General features: G+C 37.2%; 1 protein-coding gene across 3 annotated transcripts in view; it reads left to right on the plus strand.

Annotated features, from left to right (window-relative positions):
- Positions 1-18,209, plus strand: part of PIGK (phosphatidylinositol glycan anchor biosynthesis class K) — a 75,404-nt gene that overhangs the window by 25,187 nt on the left and 32,008 nt on the right. The window contains exon 10 of one of the 3 annotated variants that reach the window (XM_082766334.1): positions 13,175-13,545. The exons of the other annotated variants lie outside the window; for them this stretch is intronic. Coding sequence (XP_082622460.1) covers positions 13,175-13,187 — 13 coding nt within the window. The 3' untranslated portion in view covers positions 13,188-13,545. Of the gene's footprint in view, positions 1-13,174; positions 13,546-18,209 lie in introns of those variants that run through there. 3 annotated transcript variants of the gene reach the window in all.

An 18,209-nucleotide genomic window follows, 5' to 3' on the forward strand; every position in this document is an offset into this window, starting at 1 on the left:
ACTTATAGGTATAAATTGTGTTGGGAGGACCTCAGATACACTGAAATATTATGTTTGATAATTATACTCCCTATTTAGCAAGATGTTTTAAAAAGTAGATTTGAACAATATATTTACCTGTTTGAAAGGATTTTTGAACCGTACTGTTGCCAGAGATTACTTGTGTTTTTTTTTTTTTTTTGTTGTTTGGTTGGTTGTTTTGTTTTGTTTTGTTTTGTTGTTGTTGTTGTTGTTTTCAAAAATGTATCTTCAGTCAGGTTTTCTTTGATCTTGCATGTTTTTTCCTCCAACTTTTAGTGGGGTTTATATGACATGCAGCATTTCTTCTGTGACAAAGCTTTAATTGTTAATGCCAGGTTGTTTTGCTGTCTCTTCATGTTGTTTTCAGCAGAATGCTGCTTTACTGAACCTACATATAGTATGCTGAACCTGCATGCGGTTTAAACAGGCATTAACATCAAAAAAATCTGGTGGTCCACAGAGGTGCTTTTACTGGGAATAATCCACAAAGGTCATTTTAGTGTTCTGAAAAGCGCGTGTAAGTCAGTGACAATATTTTTATGAATCTCATACATATCTTTTTGACTTACTAGTGCAAATTAACTCAGGCATATAGTAGTTCCAGTGAACTGACAAGTAGTGTCTAAATTTGTTGCATGTCAGATTTAGGAGGTCTTAAGTAAACCCAGCAGATTTTAACATCTAAATAGCTGAGAATATCTAGGAATCATAGGATATTCAGTCAAGGTTTTTATTCCACTGCTTACCCATTCCTCATTACACCTTTCTTATGTAGCATTCTTATTTTGTCTCATTATTCCTTCTTCACCTTTTCTCCCTTGTGTGATCTTTACCTGCTATTATTTTTGCAGTTGAGTGGGCTTCTCTCTAATTCTAGTCCCCTGAAGTGCTCTTTAGACAGTCTAGTGCTCTTTACATGGAGATCATGATTTGATCTTCTTGCTTTGCTGTCCAGGCACTAAATTCAAATTAATATCTATTCAAGGAGATACTTCTGTAGTTGTGTTCTATATTATGCCATTCAAGAAGACCATGAGGATGATTGTAGTGTTTAGCATATGTTTGACCAGGAAGTATTTCCATGTAATTTTTTTTTTCCAGGGATTTGAGATAGCATGATTATTTCAATAAAATTCTATTATTATTATTTTATAATTCTTATCAAAACTACCAAAGGTGCTGTTGATCTCTCTTAGGTGAGAAGTTTATTATGTACTTTTGTGTGATTAAGAAGAAAATTTTGAGGGAGTAGAAAAATGGGGCAACAAAAGTGAGATGGTGGGTTCAAACAGTTAATTTTGTCATGTCTTAGACTGTTATGTCTTTGGAATTCAGTGGCCAAGCATATGTTAGAGTTCCTTATGCTCCAGAAATGAATCTGGGCACATAACAAACAATTAAGTCTCCAGGGCTCAATCAACATTGCTTTTTTTTTTTTTTTTTTTTTTTTTTTTTTTAAATACGGGATTAAAGCACATGCAAGTACTCTAAGTCTTCCACTGTTATGATATTGTGAAAAAACTTACACTTGTTTTTTGAGTGCCTGAGGGATTACCTTCCAGATGGTCAGAGATTTCTGCCACTGAAAATTCGTATCTTGTCCAAAGCTGTAGAGGAGGAAGGGGCATTTTGCCTTCACAACACATTTATGTAACTAATGGTTAAAAGACCATAAAATGATCTTTATCAGCATCTCCCAGCCCTACCAATAGGAGCTGCTTTTTTTTGAGTCAGGTGTTGGGTAGAATAAAGTTCATGTCACAGGGCTATGAAATTTATTACCTAAGTCCTTGAAGTCCTGTTACTGATTTTAGTAAGCTGTGAGATGATTTGAAAGACAGGAAGAAGTTTCTCTATACTTCTTATTTCTGAAAACTCTGTAACACTCAAATTACACTTCACAGTGAGTGTAGTAAGGGTCTTAGTTCAGCAAAAACAAAAAAAAAAAAAAAGGAAAATTATAAATTTAAGTTCTGAGAGGAGGAGAAGAGCTGAAATCCGAAAAAGCATTGCATTATTGCTAGGAGTCTCTTTTCAGTCCAGTTAGCTGTTTGAATAGACTGCTGGAAACTTCTGGCAAGGGAAGAGCAACGAAGCCATAATCACATCAAAGGACAAAGAAAACTGGAGGAGATTACAAAAGTAAATTCTGATCACATAAAGAAGTGCATTTACAGATGGTTTGCTGAACACTGTTTAATATTACTTTACAAAATGGTATTGTTTTATGTACTTGGTCAAGAATATCAGAAATCTATAGAAGGTGTGGGAGGAGGAATAACAGATGCTGAATACGTCTACCAAAGCGCCCAAGCTTCTATTAAGATTGTTGTATGAAATCTGTTGGACAGCAGAATATTAACTCCGTGGCAAGATTGATTTTACAGGGGAAAAATAAATTCTATAAACAAAGAACTTACTGCAAAAATAGGATTTATTCAGCTTTTTCGCAGGCAGGAGACTGTGATTGCACAAAAGGTTGCTATTGGTAAATGCCAGGAGAAACAAACAAAAAGTAATGAAACATAATAAGGGGTTTGGCATACTCTGTTTAAAAAAAAAAAAAAAAAAAAAAAGAGGAAGGGGGAAAAAGGGATACAAAGGGAGCTGGAAGAATGGCTATCCAGGGATTGTATATGTTGTAGTATTCATTTATTTATTTTTTGAGTCCTAGCAAACTCACTCCAGTGTGCTCCAGTTGCTATTCAGAGGTTGCTGCGACTGCAAGGGAATATAATGGCAACTATGTGGATGTTCAGCTGTTATAGAACGGTGACAGATCACCTCTGTTGTGCCAGTTACTGTTAGAAAGGCAAGACTAAATTGGCCACAACTTTACATAATATTGAAAGAGAACTGAGAAGCACGAAAACCCTTTATCCATCTGCCTAGAGGTCAGATCCAATTTGGAACGTAAAGACAGGCAGAATTTCTCTTTCACAAAATCATCCGAAAGATCCTGCTGTGTATATGTATGTGTGTACAGGCATGTTCATATTTTGTCATGTAGTATCAGAAGTAGTGCCACTGAAGGCAGTACATTTCCATATCATAAACAGAATAAACATATTTTTGTTGCAAACTGAAATTACTAGGTTTTTGTATCTCAAACTGTATTTATGTTTCTTGTGGACGTAGGAGTAAGACAAATTATGACTTGCAAAAAATATAAATGGAACCCACCAGTATTGTTTGGGGAATTCCCCTTTCACTCTGTACATATGGTACGGAATTCGTGAAGGCACAGTGTAACCTGAGTAGCATTTTGGTGACTGGCAAGAATGAGGATTTGGAAACAGAGAGACAGAGCATTCCCTTCCTGCCCCCTGTGTATTCACACTATGTGGCTCATTCCAGGAGTTCTCAGGAAAAGACAAGACCATGGTGGAGCCTAGGACTTCCTTCGTTGTAGGGGTGGGAGGAGAAAATGCTGAGCATTGATATTCACAGCTGCTTTAGCATAAGCTCCTTGAATTACATGATAGCTGGTTTAAGTGTCTATTCCTCCTGGTTAAAAAAAATGTTGCTGCAGTCTTCATGGCATACAAATTTGTTGTAATATTGAGAGAATACTTGATTAGAAATCAAAACAATTAACAATGTTGCACCTTCCTCCTGACTCCCGTTGGCAGATTTTCAATATTACAGTAGTTTTCCATGTAATTTCTCCATATTTCTATGTAAAAAAAAATAAAAAAAAAAAAAATAAAAATCAGTTCTGCAGGGCCCAGATACAGTGGAAAACATGGCGCAATGCTAGCTGTGTGTTTGTATATTTTCAAAGGGTATCCTTTGATTCAAAGCAAAGTATAATGAAAAATTTTGCTAAACTCTGAGAATAATCTTCAGCAGTTTATAGTCTTAAATCAACTAAATGTATATTTTCACTCTGTGTAATGTTTCTCATCTTAATGTTTTTTAAAAAATATTTATTAACTCAATTATTGGTTTGTCAGTGACAGATGGTGAATGACAAATGTTGGGATTCGTACAGCTTCAGAAAGCGTGTGGAAAGGTACTTTGTGAAAGTGGGCTACTGCTTTTCCTTATTCTGCAAAGTGTTTAAATTGACATTTAACATTAGTAACCTGCATAGCCCCATCAAGTTAACCGCTAGTGAAAGTGTTTTTGCTGGCCTGGGACACCGCAGGTTTTTAAGACAAAGCTGGGCTTCTTTTTTCTGCGTAGAAAAGCCAATCTGGCTGTCAGAAAAAGTGACTAAAATGTACGTTTTCTGTGGGCCAGCTGGTCTCAGGTAGTTTGTTAGTCTGTATAATTTATACTCCACTGGCACAGCAGAGCTGCTGCCCTCTCGGGGAGGGAGATTATCCACAAGGAGTGAACAGATGGTCTTTCTGCTCCCTGCTGAGGGCATTGTATCATGGAGAGGGCAGAGTTAATCTGTGGCTAGGACTTGCTAGCTTGGCTAGCCAGAGTGGCTGAAGGCATCCTGCTGGCCAGCAGTGCTTTATTTTCAGTTTGTGCAGAGCCTGGATGGGCTCTTAGAGGACAGGAGGGTTGGGACTGCTTCGTGCCAATGTGTTTTCCCCATGGCTGACTTTCTGGAACTGAAGTCCAGGGCTGTGGTGCTGCTGGCAGAAGCTTTCCTAGACTAAGGGCAAATCTGGCTTGCAGATTGTACATCTAAATTTCCTCTTGCATAGCACAGGGCTCTGAAGGATAGGAGTGGATGGATTTTTCAATGCAATAGGACAGATTATTTTGAAGTGTAAACTGTGTGAAAGAAGCAGATAAGGGTATGTTTTTCCTGTTGTTCCACAGTAGCGGTTTAAATTTTACAGGTGGGGTACTGCTTATAGTGTTATAATTGTATGAAGCTATGAGATAAAAATCAGAAAGGGTTACTTGTATTACTGCATGATTTCTGGTCTTGTGTTACCTGCAAATGAGACATGTTGTCATAGGTGTATTTCATCTGCTCTAAAATTTCAGTAATATTTTTGTTTGAAATAATAGGACAAAAGTTACATCTATACATATTTAGCAATTTATGACTCAGTTTGTGAGAGCAGAATAATGAACCATGTAGTTACTATAAGTTTTATATGAATTTAATTGTAACATAATATTTAAACTTCATAGTTCCCCACTGGCTAGCTTTTTTTTTTTTTTTCCTACTGGTTGTTTAAGAGTCAGAACCATGACTACCCACTAGAATAAAATAGGAATGAAGACTGCTTGCTGTAGGTCTAAATTTTATCTGGGGAATTGGAGCAGAACAGCCACTAAGTGAAACTGCTCTGAATCTCAGCCATAGAGGACATAACCTCTGTTTCTTCCTTAGCTGTCAAATAGAGTGCCCTACTTCCCTTTTCCTTTGTGTGTGGTTTCTCTCTGATACAGTTTTTACTGCTAGATAATTTATTACGAAATATTCTGAGCTGAGTTCTATCTTATTAGGTGTTTAGGAGCTTTTATAAATGTCTCCATAAAAATATATGGTGTATCTGTTTAAAAAAAAAAAAAAGCATAAATCCACAATATACTGTAATGTTTTAAAACTGAAAGCTGTATATATGCACAAAAAATGTGATCAGATGGAAAATTTTCCTTAAAACAGAATATTTCTGCATGATATATGCATTTAATGACACTATTGAAAAACATTGGTCTACATATTAATCTGTGACTTCATAAAGTAGTTTAGGAAGGGTAGAAGAAAGAAGTGCTCTAGCTGTGGCAGGAAGACTTTCCATGCCACACATTGAAAGGTGACTTAGTTCAGGGGTTACTCTAAATACATTATAGTAATAGTGGTTGTATTTTAAGTGATTTGTAGTTGTCTGTTCAGTTACTAATGAGCAAACGTCTAGAAAAGACCTTGAGAACAGCTTTCTCTGTTGCAATTCTTGGGGAAGCTTCTAACAACATGGACTGTTGAAAGGCCTTGAGGAGGCCTTTATGGTTTGGTGATGGGATGAGGAAAAAATTGTAGTGGTATACGTGTTCTGCAAACAGACAGGTTCCATTACTGGTCACAAAATTCATAGTATATTGGACTATCAGGGTTTTATGCGAACAAAATGATTTCTTTAACACCATGAGGGAGTATACATGAGTCATTTGGTAATTATGTGCCAAATTATGACTGTTTTTAAATTCATCTAATACTAAATATAAAGCATTTAAAATTACAGTGTAATTATTAAGAGATTATCATTATCACTGTGTTGAATTTTGTGTACACATACATGGGTTTTATGGTGGGTAATAATAGATGCTAAAGATGTGTTAGAATCATAGTGATTAGTAGTCTGACATGGAATTTATTTGTGATAATATATCACCCAAGAGGTACTTGGTTGAGTTTTTAGATATTCTAAATAATTGTTTCTTTCTGGTTTCTAACTGTTTCTTCCCTCTTTCTTTAGATGTAAAATGAAGTCTAATTGAAATAGCTGTCTTTTACAAGATATATTGAGACTAGAAATAAAAGGGATGAGGGGCAGCTCATTTTACATGTAAATGATTTTATTTTAAAATGCAGCTACGAACAGACCGAATCTCTCTGTGACTGCTGCCTAAATCTGGTTGAGCATAAGAGAAAACTGTAGAAACTAAGGCTGATACAGATATCATTAGAAAGGAAATCCCACCTACTGAGGAAATCCCACCTTCTTTTAATGTGCCAAATGAATATGAAACCTGCACATTGAAGCAAACTGAAGTCTCGGTAAAGGTAGTGTAATGTAAATTGAAAAAGGGATCAATTAATGTGTTAAGGCATTTTGTGCCTACTGTGCTCATCTAGTGATCGGATTATTTTGCTGAATGTAATCAGAATTGGACAAAAGACTAATTATATAATAAAGCTAACTTCCCCGGAAATGTGAGAAGAAACAAAATAACTTAAGTGAAGTGAAATGAATTGTAGAATGTTATTTATTCTCACCAATAATTGTCCTTATAAAGTAAAAGCATAATTTCTAGGTATGATTTTTTTCAAACTGAATTAGAAAAAAAAGATAATAGAGAATCAAGAAGCCAATATAATCAGAAATACCAGTAATTTGCATGCTAGTAATCTGTCCAAGTCAAAAACCATAATGTGTTTTTGGTTATAAAGGAAAATTTTGGTTATGAAGGAAAATTTTCATATCAAAAAAGATGAATTGTTATTGTTTGGGCAAATGTATATTGAATGCAACCCATCTCCACACAGACTAAAGAAAAATCATTCTCAGGGTTGAATTTTTTGAATTAGTAACTCTTAGTTTGTAAATATTTATATATTTTTTATTTTTTTTCTTTATATCTTTTCTATATTTTTTGCTAATATTATTTGATAGTGCTTAAAAGAACAACAGTATTTAAGGTAAATTTTGGTTTTCAACTCTGTTGCTCTTTCTGAAGTCCACAGTGACATCAGTGTTCTAAAGAGAATACAAATTTCCTTGCTAACATGGTTCTTACAATTCATTTTTTCAAGTGTGCTTACTAAGTCCATGGTCCAGAGTTATGGCAGTCGCAGAAGTGTGGTAGCGAAGGAGGCTTATTGGAGACCTGCATTACATATTGAGCAGGTCTGCAAAGCTCTGCTTCTCTGAATATCAAATGTGGCAACTGGTTTGATGCTGTAGCTGTGCAAATGGATGTGTTCCACAAGAAGTATCAGTAGGTTTTGAAAAGATGGCCAAGAGAGCAAGGCAGCAAAGGATGGCAGTGGCAAGCTGGCAGACATTGTGGAAGGGCTGTGCTGTGGGAGCTGGGAGGTGATGGGACAGGGTGGTGAAGCAGTCTTGGTCCAACCAAGCACAGCTCCACAGAGATAGGGTGGCAACAGGGTTAAGAGCTATAGTTTTACCAGGTGTCATTTCAACAGCCTCCTGTTACTGAAACTGGCCTTACCTGTCTCCAGTGTGCCCCTGGCTGTATATATTCTGCAGAAATGCTAGGGGACAGATGCAGATAACCATATTTGAGTGAAACTTTAGTTTAGAATGCTACTTTTGGAACTGATTTAACGAGTGAGGTAGTTAATCTGTTTGTTGCTAATATCTTGGTGTGGATTTATATTTGTAATGCTCAGTCTTGCATGTTGGATGAATCTTGTGTAATTAGCTCCGTTTGACTGAATCATTGTATTTGAGTTATTTTTCACGAGTAAGGGGATAAATACTCATGAGGAGTGTTTCCTATGTAGAGCAGAAAAATGTGACGTCCTACAGAAAATATAAAAGAGCATCTCATTTGCTTTAATTCAAGGAAAAGCAAGACCTCATGAACAAATGCATATTGAAGAACTTAGTCCTAAACTTAAATAGTCGTGGAAAAATAGATTTATAAAAGAATCCAAGGGAAAAGTGTTTGGAGATGGCTCAAGCCTTAGCATGTACTTCATCTGCTAGCTGGCATATGTAGTTTGCTTCTTGTCAGTTCTAGACCAACTTGATAACAGACTGTGTTCTAATCTGAAGAACTACTTGTGACCAGAAGCATTTTTTATATGACAGAGTTATTTGGGCTGATGTCCATCTGCAGTGGTAAGTGTAGTGCTCTAGCACATTTAGCAATTGCAGAGAATCATTCAATTCTTAGCGTTCATTTGTGTCCTGCCTGATCCACATGAAATAACAATGATTAATTTTCTTCTAAAATAAATTAAAAAAAAAACAAACACAACTACTGGTTATAGTAAGTCACCACACAAGGTCTCTTGTTCCTTAAATGTTACTGTTTTTTTTTTTTTTTAATTGCTTTATTTTACATGTACTAGTACCTGAATTAGTATGTTTTACCTGCATGATGTTCAGATTAAAAAAGTAAATGTAGTCAGACACTAAAAAACAAAAACAACAAAAACTCAAAACCAAAAAAAAACCACTTCAATTGCTAGTTTTCAAAATTTTGTGTAACTTTTTTTTTTTTCTTCCAGTTACTAGTGTGAAATAGCAGGATTCTCATCTAGTACAGTATACAGCACTTTAGTCAAGGAACTATTGTTATAGAGCAGATAAGATTAAAAAAAGTCATTGGGTTTGATGAAAACCTGCATGAACAGTGCAGGAAAAAAAAAAGCCAAAGTTACCATAGCAACCAGCAGTGCTTTAGACAGAAGCTAAGTTAAAAAGCGGAGAAATGTAACAGAAAATGTGAGGGCCGTTTGATAAAGCATTAAAAAAATAATGAAATTTTAAGGCAAACATGATTAATGCTCAGCTTTTATCACTTTGAAATTCCTGATCAGGTGCTTCTGTCTTTAAAAGAAAAATATTAAAACTGTTATTAATAAAGAAATTCTAGTGTTGGAATCCATTAGACTCTTTTAAGGAGACATTTTTGTGAATTTCTTGAAAAATGTGTGAAAGTTGTATGAGATTTTTTTGCTTACTTTCTTGTCAGTAGATGTTAAGATTAGTCTTATCCTGTATTGTAGAATAGTCTTTTGAAATGGTTTTCATGATATAAGCAGTGTTTAGACCAAACACAGTCTTTCTAATAAAAGTGGTTCCGCAGTAGGAATACTGTGAGTTCTTCGTGGGATTTTATGCTAGGTCAACTGACTATGCAGCATTCCCTTCACCGTAGGAGGGTCAGAGGCAGCCTTAAAATGCTTGGATGGTGAAATTTCAAGACAGAGCAGTGTTGGCAAGTTTTGGAGGGGCAGAATGTCCCAAGCAAAAGAAGTTTCTGTAAAGTAATTTGTACAGTTTCCTGTGCCTTTGTGTCTGAATCCATGTTCTGTAACTTAAATGCTGTGCTTTGATTTTTGCCTTTTTGAATGCAATTCAACATCCTGCAGTGATTTGCTGTTGGGTATTAATGTTTTGCCTGTATATTGCTTCACAGTTAGGCAGGATTAGATGTTATGTGGGTGAACATCAAATTAATATGTGATGAGATTGCAAGCGTCATTTCTACTTCCTATGCAGCTATTAAGTCTTAAATTTGATCTTAGTCCTCATAGAGTGGTCCATGTTGGAACCTTAATTAAATAAGGAAGTTATGAATGTGGAAAATACATTTCAGTGTTCCATCCTGAAAGAGTGCTTTATATGGGAATTGAAACAATCTAAAAGTTTTAGTACAACAAGGGAATCAAAAAATACTTTATTCTTTCTTTAAAATACAGTCACTCACTTCTTGTTTGCCATTTGGACATTTGGAGGATTGCGTTAGCATCTGCTGGGTTGCCACACATTTTTTTTTTTTTTTTTTTTTTAGAATATGCTTCCATCATACACGAGGAGCTGGTACGCAGCTGTCCTAGGCAGTACCGTACATAGCCTGGGGCTTTGCATACGTGTCGGCACAGTTGTGACTGGTGTCTCTTTCTTTTGTTCTTTGGGAATAAAGCAGCAGTGTTTCTGAAGAATCAGAGTGTAGTTATTTTATGAAATGAAAATGTTTTCTTCTTCTTGCATATAGGAGTTCAGAGAAGAGTAAAAAGTTTTGCGTTATTCCCTGAAGTCCTCCTATGAATCCAAATGGAACATATGTAATGAGTTCCTTATTGTAAAGAAGGTGCAGTATTTTTTCCTCCTCTGATACTACGAGTTACAAGTATATGTCTACATTGAAGTATGAGCTTAAACCGATCAAGTCCAGTGTGGCTGGGCTTTGAGTAGTAGTTTTGCGTAGGGATAGTGCATTATAAAGTAGTAATGCATTATAAAATTCTTTCAGATAACTGAAAACCGAGGCAGCTTAGGTACTTCTGCAGTTAGGTTTTGCTACAAGTAAAACCAAGTGCTCCCAGACCAGCCTCTTTCCTGAAGACGGAGCTCTTTGCACAGCGTGCCTGCCTCTGCCAGAGGTTTGATCCAAAAGCACTGTAGAAATCTTTCAAATCTCAGTGTGAGGCCTATTATGACAGAACAGTCTGTTAGGACTGTTGAGGTTTTTTGTGGTATGCACTTATGAAGTACGCACAAACAGTACCTCAAGTCAGAGACCCAAACATGTTGTGAAGTAGTTTTCTATGACACCTCTGTTAAGTCCCTGCTGACCTTGTTTAACACAAGTAAAATAGGAACAGTTTTCTAGTGTTTTTGTTTTTTTTTTTGTGTGTGTGTGTGTGTGCTTTTATACATGTGTGGGAACCTAGAAGTATGGTACTGTTAGTGGATCATGCAGGCTTGAAATCCTAAGCCTGTCGTGAGAAAGCAGTCTGTCGCTGATGTCATGAGGTAGAAACATGACTGAACCCAATTTCAGTAGATGAAACTAAACCCCACTAGGTGGTGCAAGCAAATAAATCACCTTGCAAAATACTTCTTGCCAGATTCTTAAGTGTGGGGAAAGGGCGTCTTCACTAAATTAGAGCATAGAGTTTATTTTTACCTCTGTAATTATGTACACCAGTTATTAAAATTCAACACTTAACTGTGTTTTAGACATCTCTTCCCAGATACAAGGAAAAGTGTTCTGTTCTTTGCTTAGCCTTGCATATCTGCCTTTCTGGCAGTTTAGGCTGGTGTCAGGATATTGTGTTCTCAGCTGACGTGGTGGCCCATGGAAGAAGTAGCAGAGCTTGCACTGTGTTGCATTGTGCTATCAGAAGGGGCTGCTGATATCCTTCCAAGAGGCTTAGTGAGGCATTTACAGGCTTTCCTTGCCTGTCTCTCAGGATCTCTCTCATTACAGTTTATCCTCTGCCAGTTTCACTTTGAATTTGCTTATCTTTGAAGCAGTATTGTGTATGTTCAATTAAAACTACTTAAAAGAAAAACAGATTTCAGACAGTAAGTTAAAGTAATGTGCTGTCAATTTTTGTCCTGATATAAGTGGAGTGAATAAAATTTCAATAGAAAATAATTTTTGAGGTATAATGTATACAGCTTGTCTGTAATGGTTAATGTACTATGTTTATTAGATCAGTGGTTCTGTTATGTTTTAAACAAACAAGACAACCAACAGAAAACCACAAACACCCAAACCTGGAAACATACTTTCATTGTACTCCTGGAGGTGATTATAATACATTATCAATTCAGGATGTACCAGCTATACCACTGTATTGAATTCAAACTATAGAACCTCTCAGAAATTCAGTCTTACTAGTTTTTCTTTTTTTCCTTCTTCCTGTTAAAAAGACTTCTTGTAGAATGGTGTTTTTTTCTAATGATAAGCTGGCTGGTAGTTGGTTAACAGCTTATTACAGCTGCAAAATATTTAAGTTAAAAAGAAAAAAATACAAAACACATTCTTGAGATAAGAAGAAAATCCTGAGGCCTTCCAGTTATGGAGAGCCATCAGCACTGTCATTTTCTTGTCATAAATCATATTTTACTAGAGTTTGTATGGCTTCCCAGCGGACCCCAGGCTGCCAGCTCTCTGAGAGGGTGATGGCATCACGGCTCTGCCATGGTACTGAGGCAACCCCTGCCTGTGCTAAAGGGCGAGTGCTGCAGTGAAAATGTTGTCAGCTGCTTAGCAGTCAGCTTGAGATAGCAGGTGTTCTTCTGTACTGCTGTTTTCCCCACTATGTCTGTCTTTCAGGCCTTTCTCTATCAAAGAATACAGTCCATCAGTAAATACTGTATTATCATACTGTATTATCACGTTGCAGTCTAGGGCTCTGTAACAAGACAATGACTGCAACCATTAAGCAGCTTTCTAGTGAAAGTTGAGTACTTCATAGTGCCGTATATTTACTGAAATGGAAATTTTTCATAGTGACTTACATATTCATCAGTTAGGTTGGGTGTGTTTGCTGCATTCACCGTAGCCTTGGTAAATGCAGTAGAAGCAGGTGGGTTTTTTTGTTTGTTTGTTTTAGGAGATAAAGCAGGGAGACATTAAAGTATAAGAAGTAAAGGCAGCAGTATAGCCTATGCCCATGAAGTCTCAATTGACCAACAGCCATACAGCATACATATACTAGCCACAAATAGTCAATACATACTCTGAGTTTTACAATAAGATTTTCTTAGAATATATACTCTCTATACATTCGACAAAAAATGCTGCAGAGTTGTACTTAAAATGAAAAGAGACTTTCTTTTTTTTTAACCTTAGCTTCTCTGGGTAGGGGACCAACATACTGTAATGCTATCAGACACTTCTGGTTATCATTAACTCAAAAATTAGAGTAGGATTTGTATTTATATTATGAAGTAGAAGGACTTTATAGTATGTATATTAAAGCACTTTGATACTCATGATGAAAAAAATGCTGCTTACTGTGCAGGTTCCTCACTTAAATTGCAATAATGTGGGAATCCCAGCCACGAGTGAGGATCCGCTGTAGCTGAGCAATGAACGTACAGAAGAAGGATACCCACCTGCCACTATGGTGCTTGCGTCCAAAGTAATCTAACAATTTTGGTGACAGACTGAACATTCATGGGAACATGAAAGAGAAAACTGCTGATTTAGATAATCAAGTTTGTTTTCCACAAAATATTTTTACAATGAAGCTAAAAGGTGCATGACAAAATGTGAACTCTCTCTATATATTTGATAATATATAACATGTAAAAGTTTGTAGAAAGAAATCTTTTGGCTCTTGCCTGTGTTTGTGCTTTCCTTACTTTGGATTTTTTTCTTGAACATATTATTGTGCAGTTGGAGTTGTTCCATTGTTTCTGTAACTGTTAGTTATTCCATATGCAGATTGTGAAAGAGAAATCTGGCCTCATTATCTGTACTAGATGAACCAAGAAACTTAATTCTTTCCTCAGTTTCATATTTGCTCTTTTATGCAGATGTTTATGCATATGCACTTGCACAGGAATGTGAAGGACCTTAGCAGAATTGGAGACTTTGTTCTTTTATGTAAGGTATACTGATAGTCTGAAGCTTTAAAATCTGAGAGATTGACATTATGATATTTTTCTGCTTTGCGCGGTCTGTTACTGATTGTATCTGCTGATAACATACACTTAACATTCAGATTTACTGATACAATGCTCTGTAGATTGTAAACATTAGCAGGAAATGACTTTTAGATAATGGAAGAACCTACCACTGAGATTATGTTAATAAACCTTGCCAGACACAGGCACAGATTGGAAGATGAGTGGCTGGAAAGCATCTCAGCTGAAGGGGATCTGGAGGTGCTGGTTGACAACAGACTTGACAGGAGCCAGCAATGTGCCCTGGCAGCCAAGAGGGCAAACTGCATTTTGGGTTGCATTAAATGGAGCATGGCCAGCTGGTCAAAAGAGGTGATTCTTCCACTACATTTTGTGTTGGTGCAGCCTCATTATGACATTGCAAGATTTTTATATGCTAGAATTCATATCAACATAGGCATGGAAATAAATTAAAATTTATTTTTTAAAAACTTCTTTGTATTAAATGTTTTTAGCTCTTTACTGTTGTAAGCCAAATAAAACACTACAGAAAATATGAGGCAACTAAACAGGGACGTGGTTGTAGCTCACTCAAAGCTGCTTCTGTTCCTGCTTTAACCTTGTTCCTTAGAGACTGCAGAGAGAAAGGGAGCTTATAGCTTCTGGCATGCTCAGAGCTACTGCATCTGTCTCATCCCAGCAAGAGAAGAGTGAGGTAATCAGAAATCTGGACTTCTCAGGTGTCTGAGATACTGTATTTTGTGTCAGGTATTTGGATTATAAACCACCTTGGAATATTAGAAATCTAGGTTGTCCAGCCTACTGTTTGGCTCTGCAGCCAGAGATAACTTGCAAATCCAGGTGTATCTGGTAAGGTACAGTTGCAGGTATGGCTGGCAGATGTTGGAACTACTACAACATTGAATTGCTTGGAAGGAGATAGTGTTCCTCTCTCTTTCCTATAGACTTCGGACCTAGTGGCTTGCCTTGATAGTCAGGGGAATTCCTAAGTTTGCCTCTTGGCAAGTAGCGTGCCACATGCTTTGATGCAGGAGTAGTGATCTGACTTGCTGCTGATTCTATTCCTGAGAGCAGGGTACCAAAATCATTCTGGTTTAAGTGCTGCAAAGTTTGTGAAGTTGAGAATGTGAGTAGAAACCAGTGGTATGCTGTCATCATCAATAATGCAAGCTGCTTGCAGAGCTACATGAGGAGATTGTTAGCACGTTGAGCAATATTATTATTATTTCTCCTCAATCATTGCTGGTGGAGTCCCACCTGAAAGAGTGTGTATGGCTTTTGGCCTTCCCCTTCAAGAAAAATGTTGAGGAAGAAGAGAGGGCCCAGTAGAGGGTTGCCAAGATGGTGAGGACCTGGAGTAACCAACCCATGTGAGGTGACTGAGAGATCTGGGTTTACTTAACCTTATAAAGAGAGGAATTGTAATAGCAGGCTGCAACAGTTTGAAATGAAGTCTTCTTGGTATCAAGGGACATTGGCTGTTTGTTGCAGGCTGGGAAGGTCCAGGTTGTACATGAGGAGAAGTTTGTTTTCAAAGAGGTTAGAGTAGCCTTAGAGCATGTTACATGGCGAGGTCATAGAGGTTTTGAAGACAAAGCTAGACAAAGCTGTGGTTGACCTGTTCTGATATTGGGAGGATGAACTGAGTAATCTCCAAAAGTCCCTTGGTAACAATAGTTCTACAATTTCAGGTGGTTATCTATGTTGATAAATTTGAGTAAAAGTGCAAAAATGTGAAGTAGGAAGCTTGAAATGTAGGGAGATGTTTTAGAAGAAGGTCTAATGATGGTGTCAAGCAGAGAACAGACGTTGCCGCTGCTACTTTGACAGATTCTTGTAGCGAACTAAGCAGTCTCATGAGAAATTATAGCTGGATGGTACATTACATGACTCATGAACTGAAAAAACAGAAATATGTACTGTAGGTGTAGAAATATTGGGACTTAAAAATGTGTATATTACAGGGTTTTTAGAAAGTGCTTGTTGAAAAGTGCAACAATATAAATAAGTGCATACATTCTGTTTAATTTGAACATATGCAGAAAGGAACAGTAGTATTGAATAAAATATGAATTTAACTGTAAAGACTGATTGTGGCCACTAAGTAATGGAATTGCTATCCTGGCACATTTCCATATGAATTCTTTGTTTTAAAAACATCTTCCTGCTGATTTTCCTGCACTGGCAGGCATTTTTACAGCCTCAGTTACTAGATGACATAGCAAAAATATATGTCAAACTAAATTGAACATTTGCTCAGCTGGGTCAGAGATGTTCTATTCTGACTGGTTTGGACCATCAATAAAAGGTCCTCTGATATTGCTGGACTTGTCTGTATAACATGCCCTGAGTTTGGGAAATTTCATAGAGACATTTACTGTTCTCTTTTCTTCCTCCAGACCTTGCCTGAATTAATGTTAAGCAAGGAGTACCTACTTTTAGCTGCAAACTCAAATGGTGATTTTCAGTGATAGAGACTTAGCTGGTCTTTTTATCTCCAATTTTTTATTAGCATTTTGTGCTTAGGCAGCATCATCACGTTGAAGTTTAAATTAATTCAAGAGAGATTTTCTAATTTACCTAAAGTGTGGAATATTTGAGATAACAAAATGAAGCCCTACAGGTCATGTGTTTTCCAGTAGCAGCAAAGTCACTTCTGCTTAGTTAAGCTAATACTCTTTTTAATTCCCTTCCTGTGTCTTGCCTAAGTATAAAAATAGGTGCAGGAGCTTAAATATAAGAACAGAGAGTCTCTTCAGTGACTAGACATATTTTGACAAAAGTCATTGGCCAGAAAAGGGCAGAGACAATATTGGTCAACCTGTATGTTTGGCTAAAAACACATTACGGATTTCCATCACCTATTTTTAGGATCTTGGGATAGTTAAGTATATGTAGCTTGACAAAAGTTAATCACCTGGGATTCTTAGGTAAGGAATTATGTGTGGATCACAGAAATGCAGAGGATCCATTTGTTACAGTCTAGTTTTACACAGTTTATGAAGCATCAGATTAAAGCTCAAATGTGTCTGGTGACTCCAGCAATGCTAACAGACCTGTTTATGACAGCATCCAACAGAAATCACTATGCGTTCGGAGACTCCAGGTTTAAGTCTGTACAACTTGCTTGGATCAAAATTGTTGACACTTGTTTGAAAATAAATTAACAGGTTACTGAAAGTATTTTGCATTCCCAAGCAATAAGATGCTTTGGTTCTTTATTCTACAGGAGTTTATCTTCGTAAAGGCCAAGTTAAGTAACTTCACTGAAGTAAAATATTTTTCTTTTCCATGCAAGTCATTAGCTTTTTTTCCATAGATAATCATAAATCTGATTGTCTAACATGCAATGAAAAATTCAATCAATAAGATATCACTTTTTCCTTTCATTTATTTGTTTTATCTTCATATTGTATTGTTCATTGTTCTTTTTAAGCTGTCTTTCGCAGTAGGCCACCTGCTGGATTAGGTTCCACAAGCATCATGAAGCGAAGGTTACTGCATTCAGCTACCGAAGAATCTTGGTGTGCTTGTCTATAATTGTGAAGTACCTGTGTATTTTCACTGTAGTACCTGTGTATTTTCACATATCTCCTTCCTCTTTTCATCTTTGAATATGCACTAAATCACGTACCCATTGAAAGACATGACTTTCAGACTTCACAATAATGAACAGCAAAAGATGCACATTAGCATTCTAGACAGTCATGCAAAGTCACGCCAGGTAAGCTGCCAGCTGTTCAGCTAACCAAAGCTCAGGACAGTGGAAGTGAGTGAAATTGTTTGCGTTATTAGGTATATCAGGTTCTTAGAGGGGGACATCTGCACACACCTGAGGAAAGTAAATGAAGTACACACTGAACGTTCTGTTAAATAGTCAGAGCACTGTACCTCAGGGGTCTGTTCTGGGACTGGTGCTGTTTAATATCTTTATCAACAACATAGACAATGGGATTTAGTGCACCCTCAGCAAGTTTGCAGGTGACACTAAGCTGAGTAGTCCAGTTGATACAACAGAAGGAAGGGAAGCCATCCAAGGGACCTGAAGAGAAGGACTTGGGGGTTCTGGTGGGTGAAAAGCTTGACATGAGCCAGCAGTGTGCTCTTGCAGCCCAGAAGGCCAACTACACTCTGGACTGCATCAAAAGAGGCAGCAGGCGATTGTCTCCCTCTACTCTGCCCTTGTGAGGCCTCAAGTGGAGTCCTGTGTCCAGGTTTGGGGCACCCACCCCTAGAAGGATGTTTTGGTCTTTTAGAACAGGTCCAGAGGAGCACTACGAAGATGATCAGAGGACTGGAGCACCTTTCCTATGAAGAAAGGCTGAGGGAGATGGGGCTGTTCAGCCTGAAGAAGAGAAGGCTTAGGGGTGACCTGATTGCAGCTTTTCAGTACTTCGAGGGGGGCTT

This window comes from Aythya marila (assembly GCF_965140915.1).
Source record: "Aythya marila genome assembly, chromosome: 8".
Taxonomy (NCBI): domain Eukaryota; kingdom Metazoa; phylum Chordata; class Aves; order Anseriformes; family Anatidae; genus Aythya; species Aythya marila.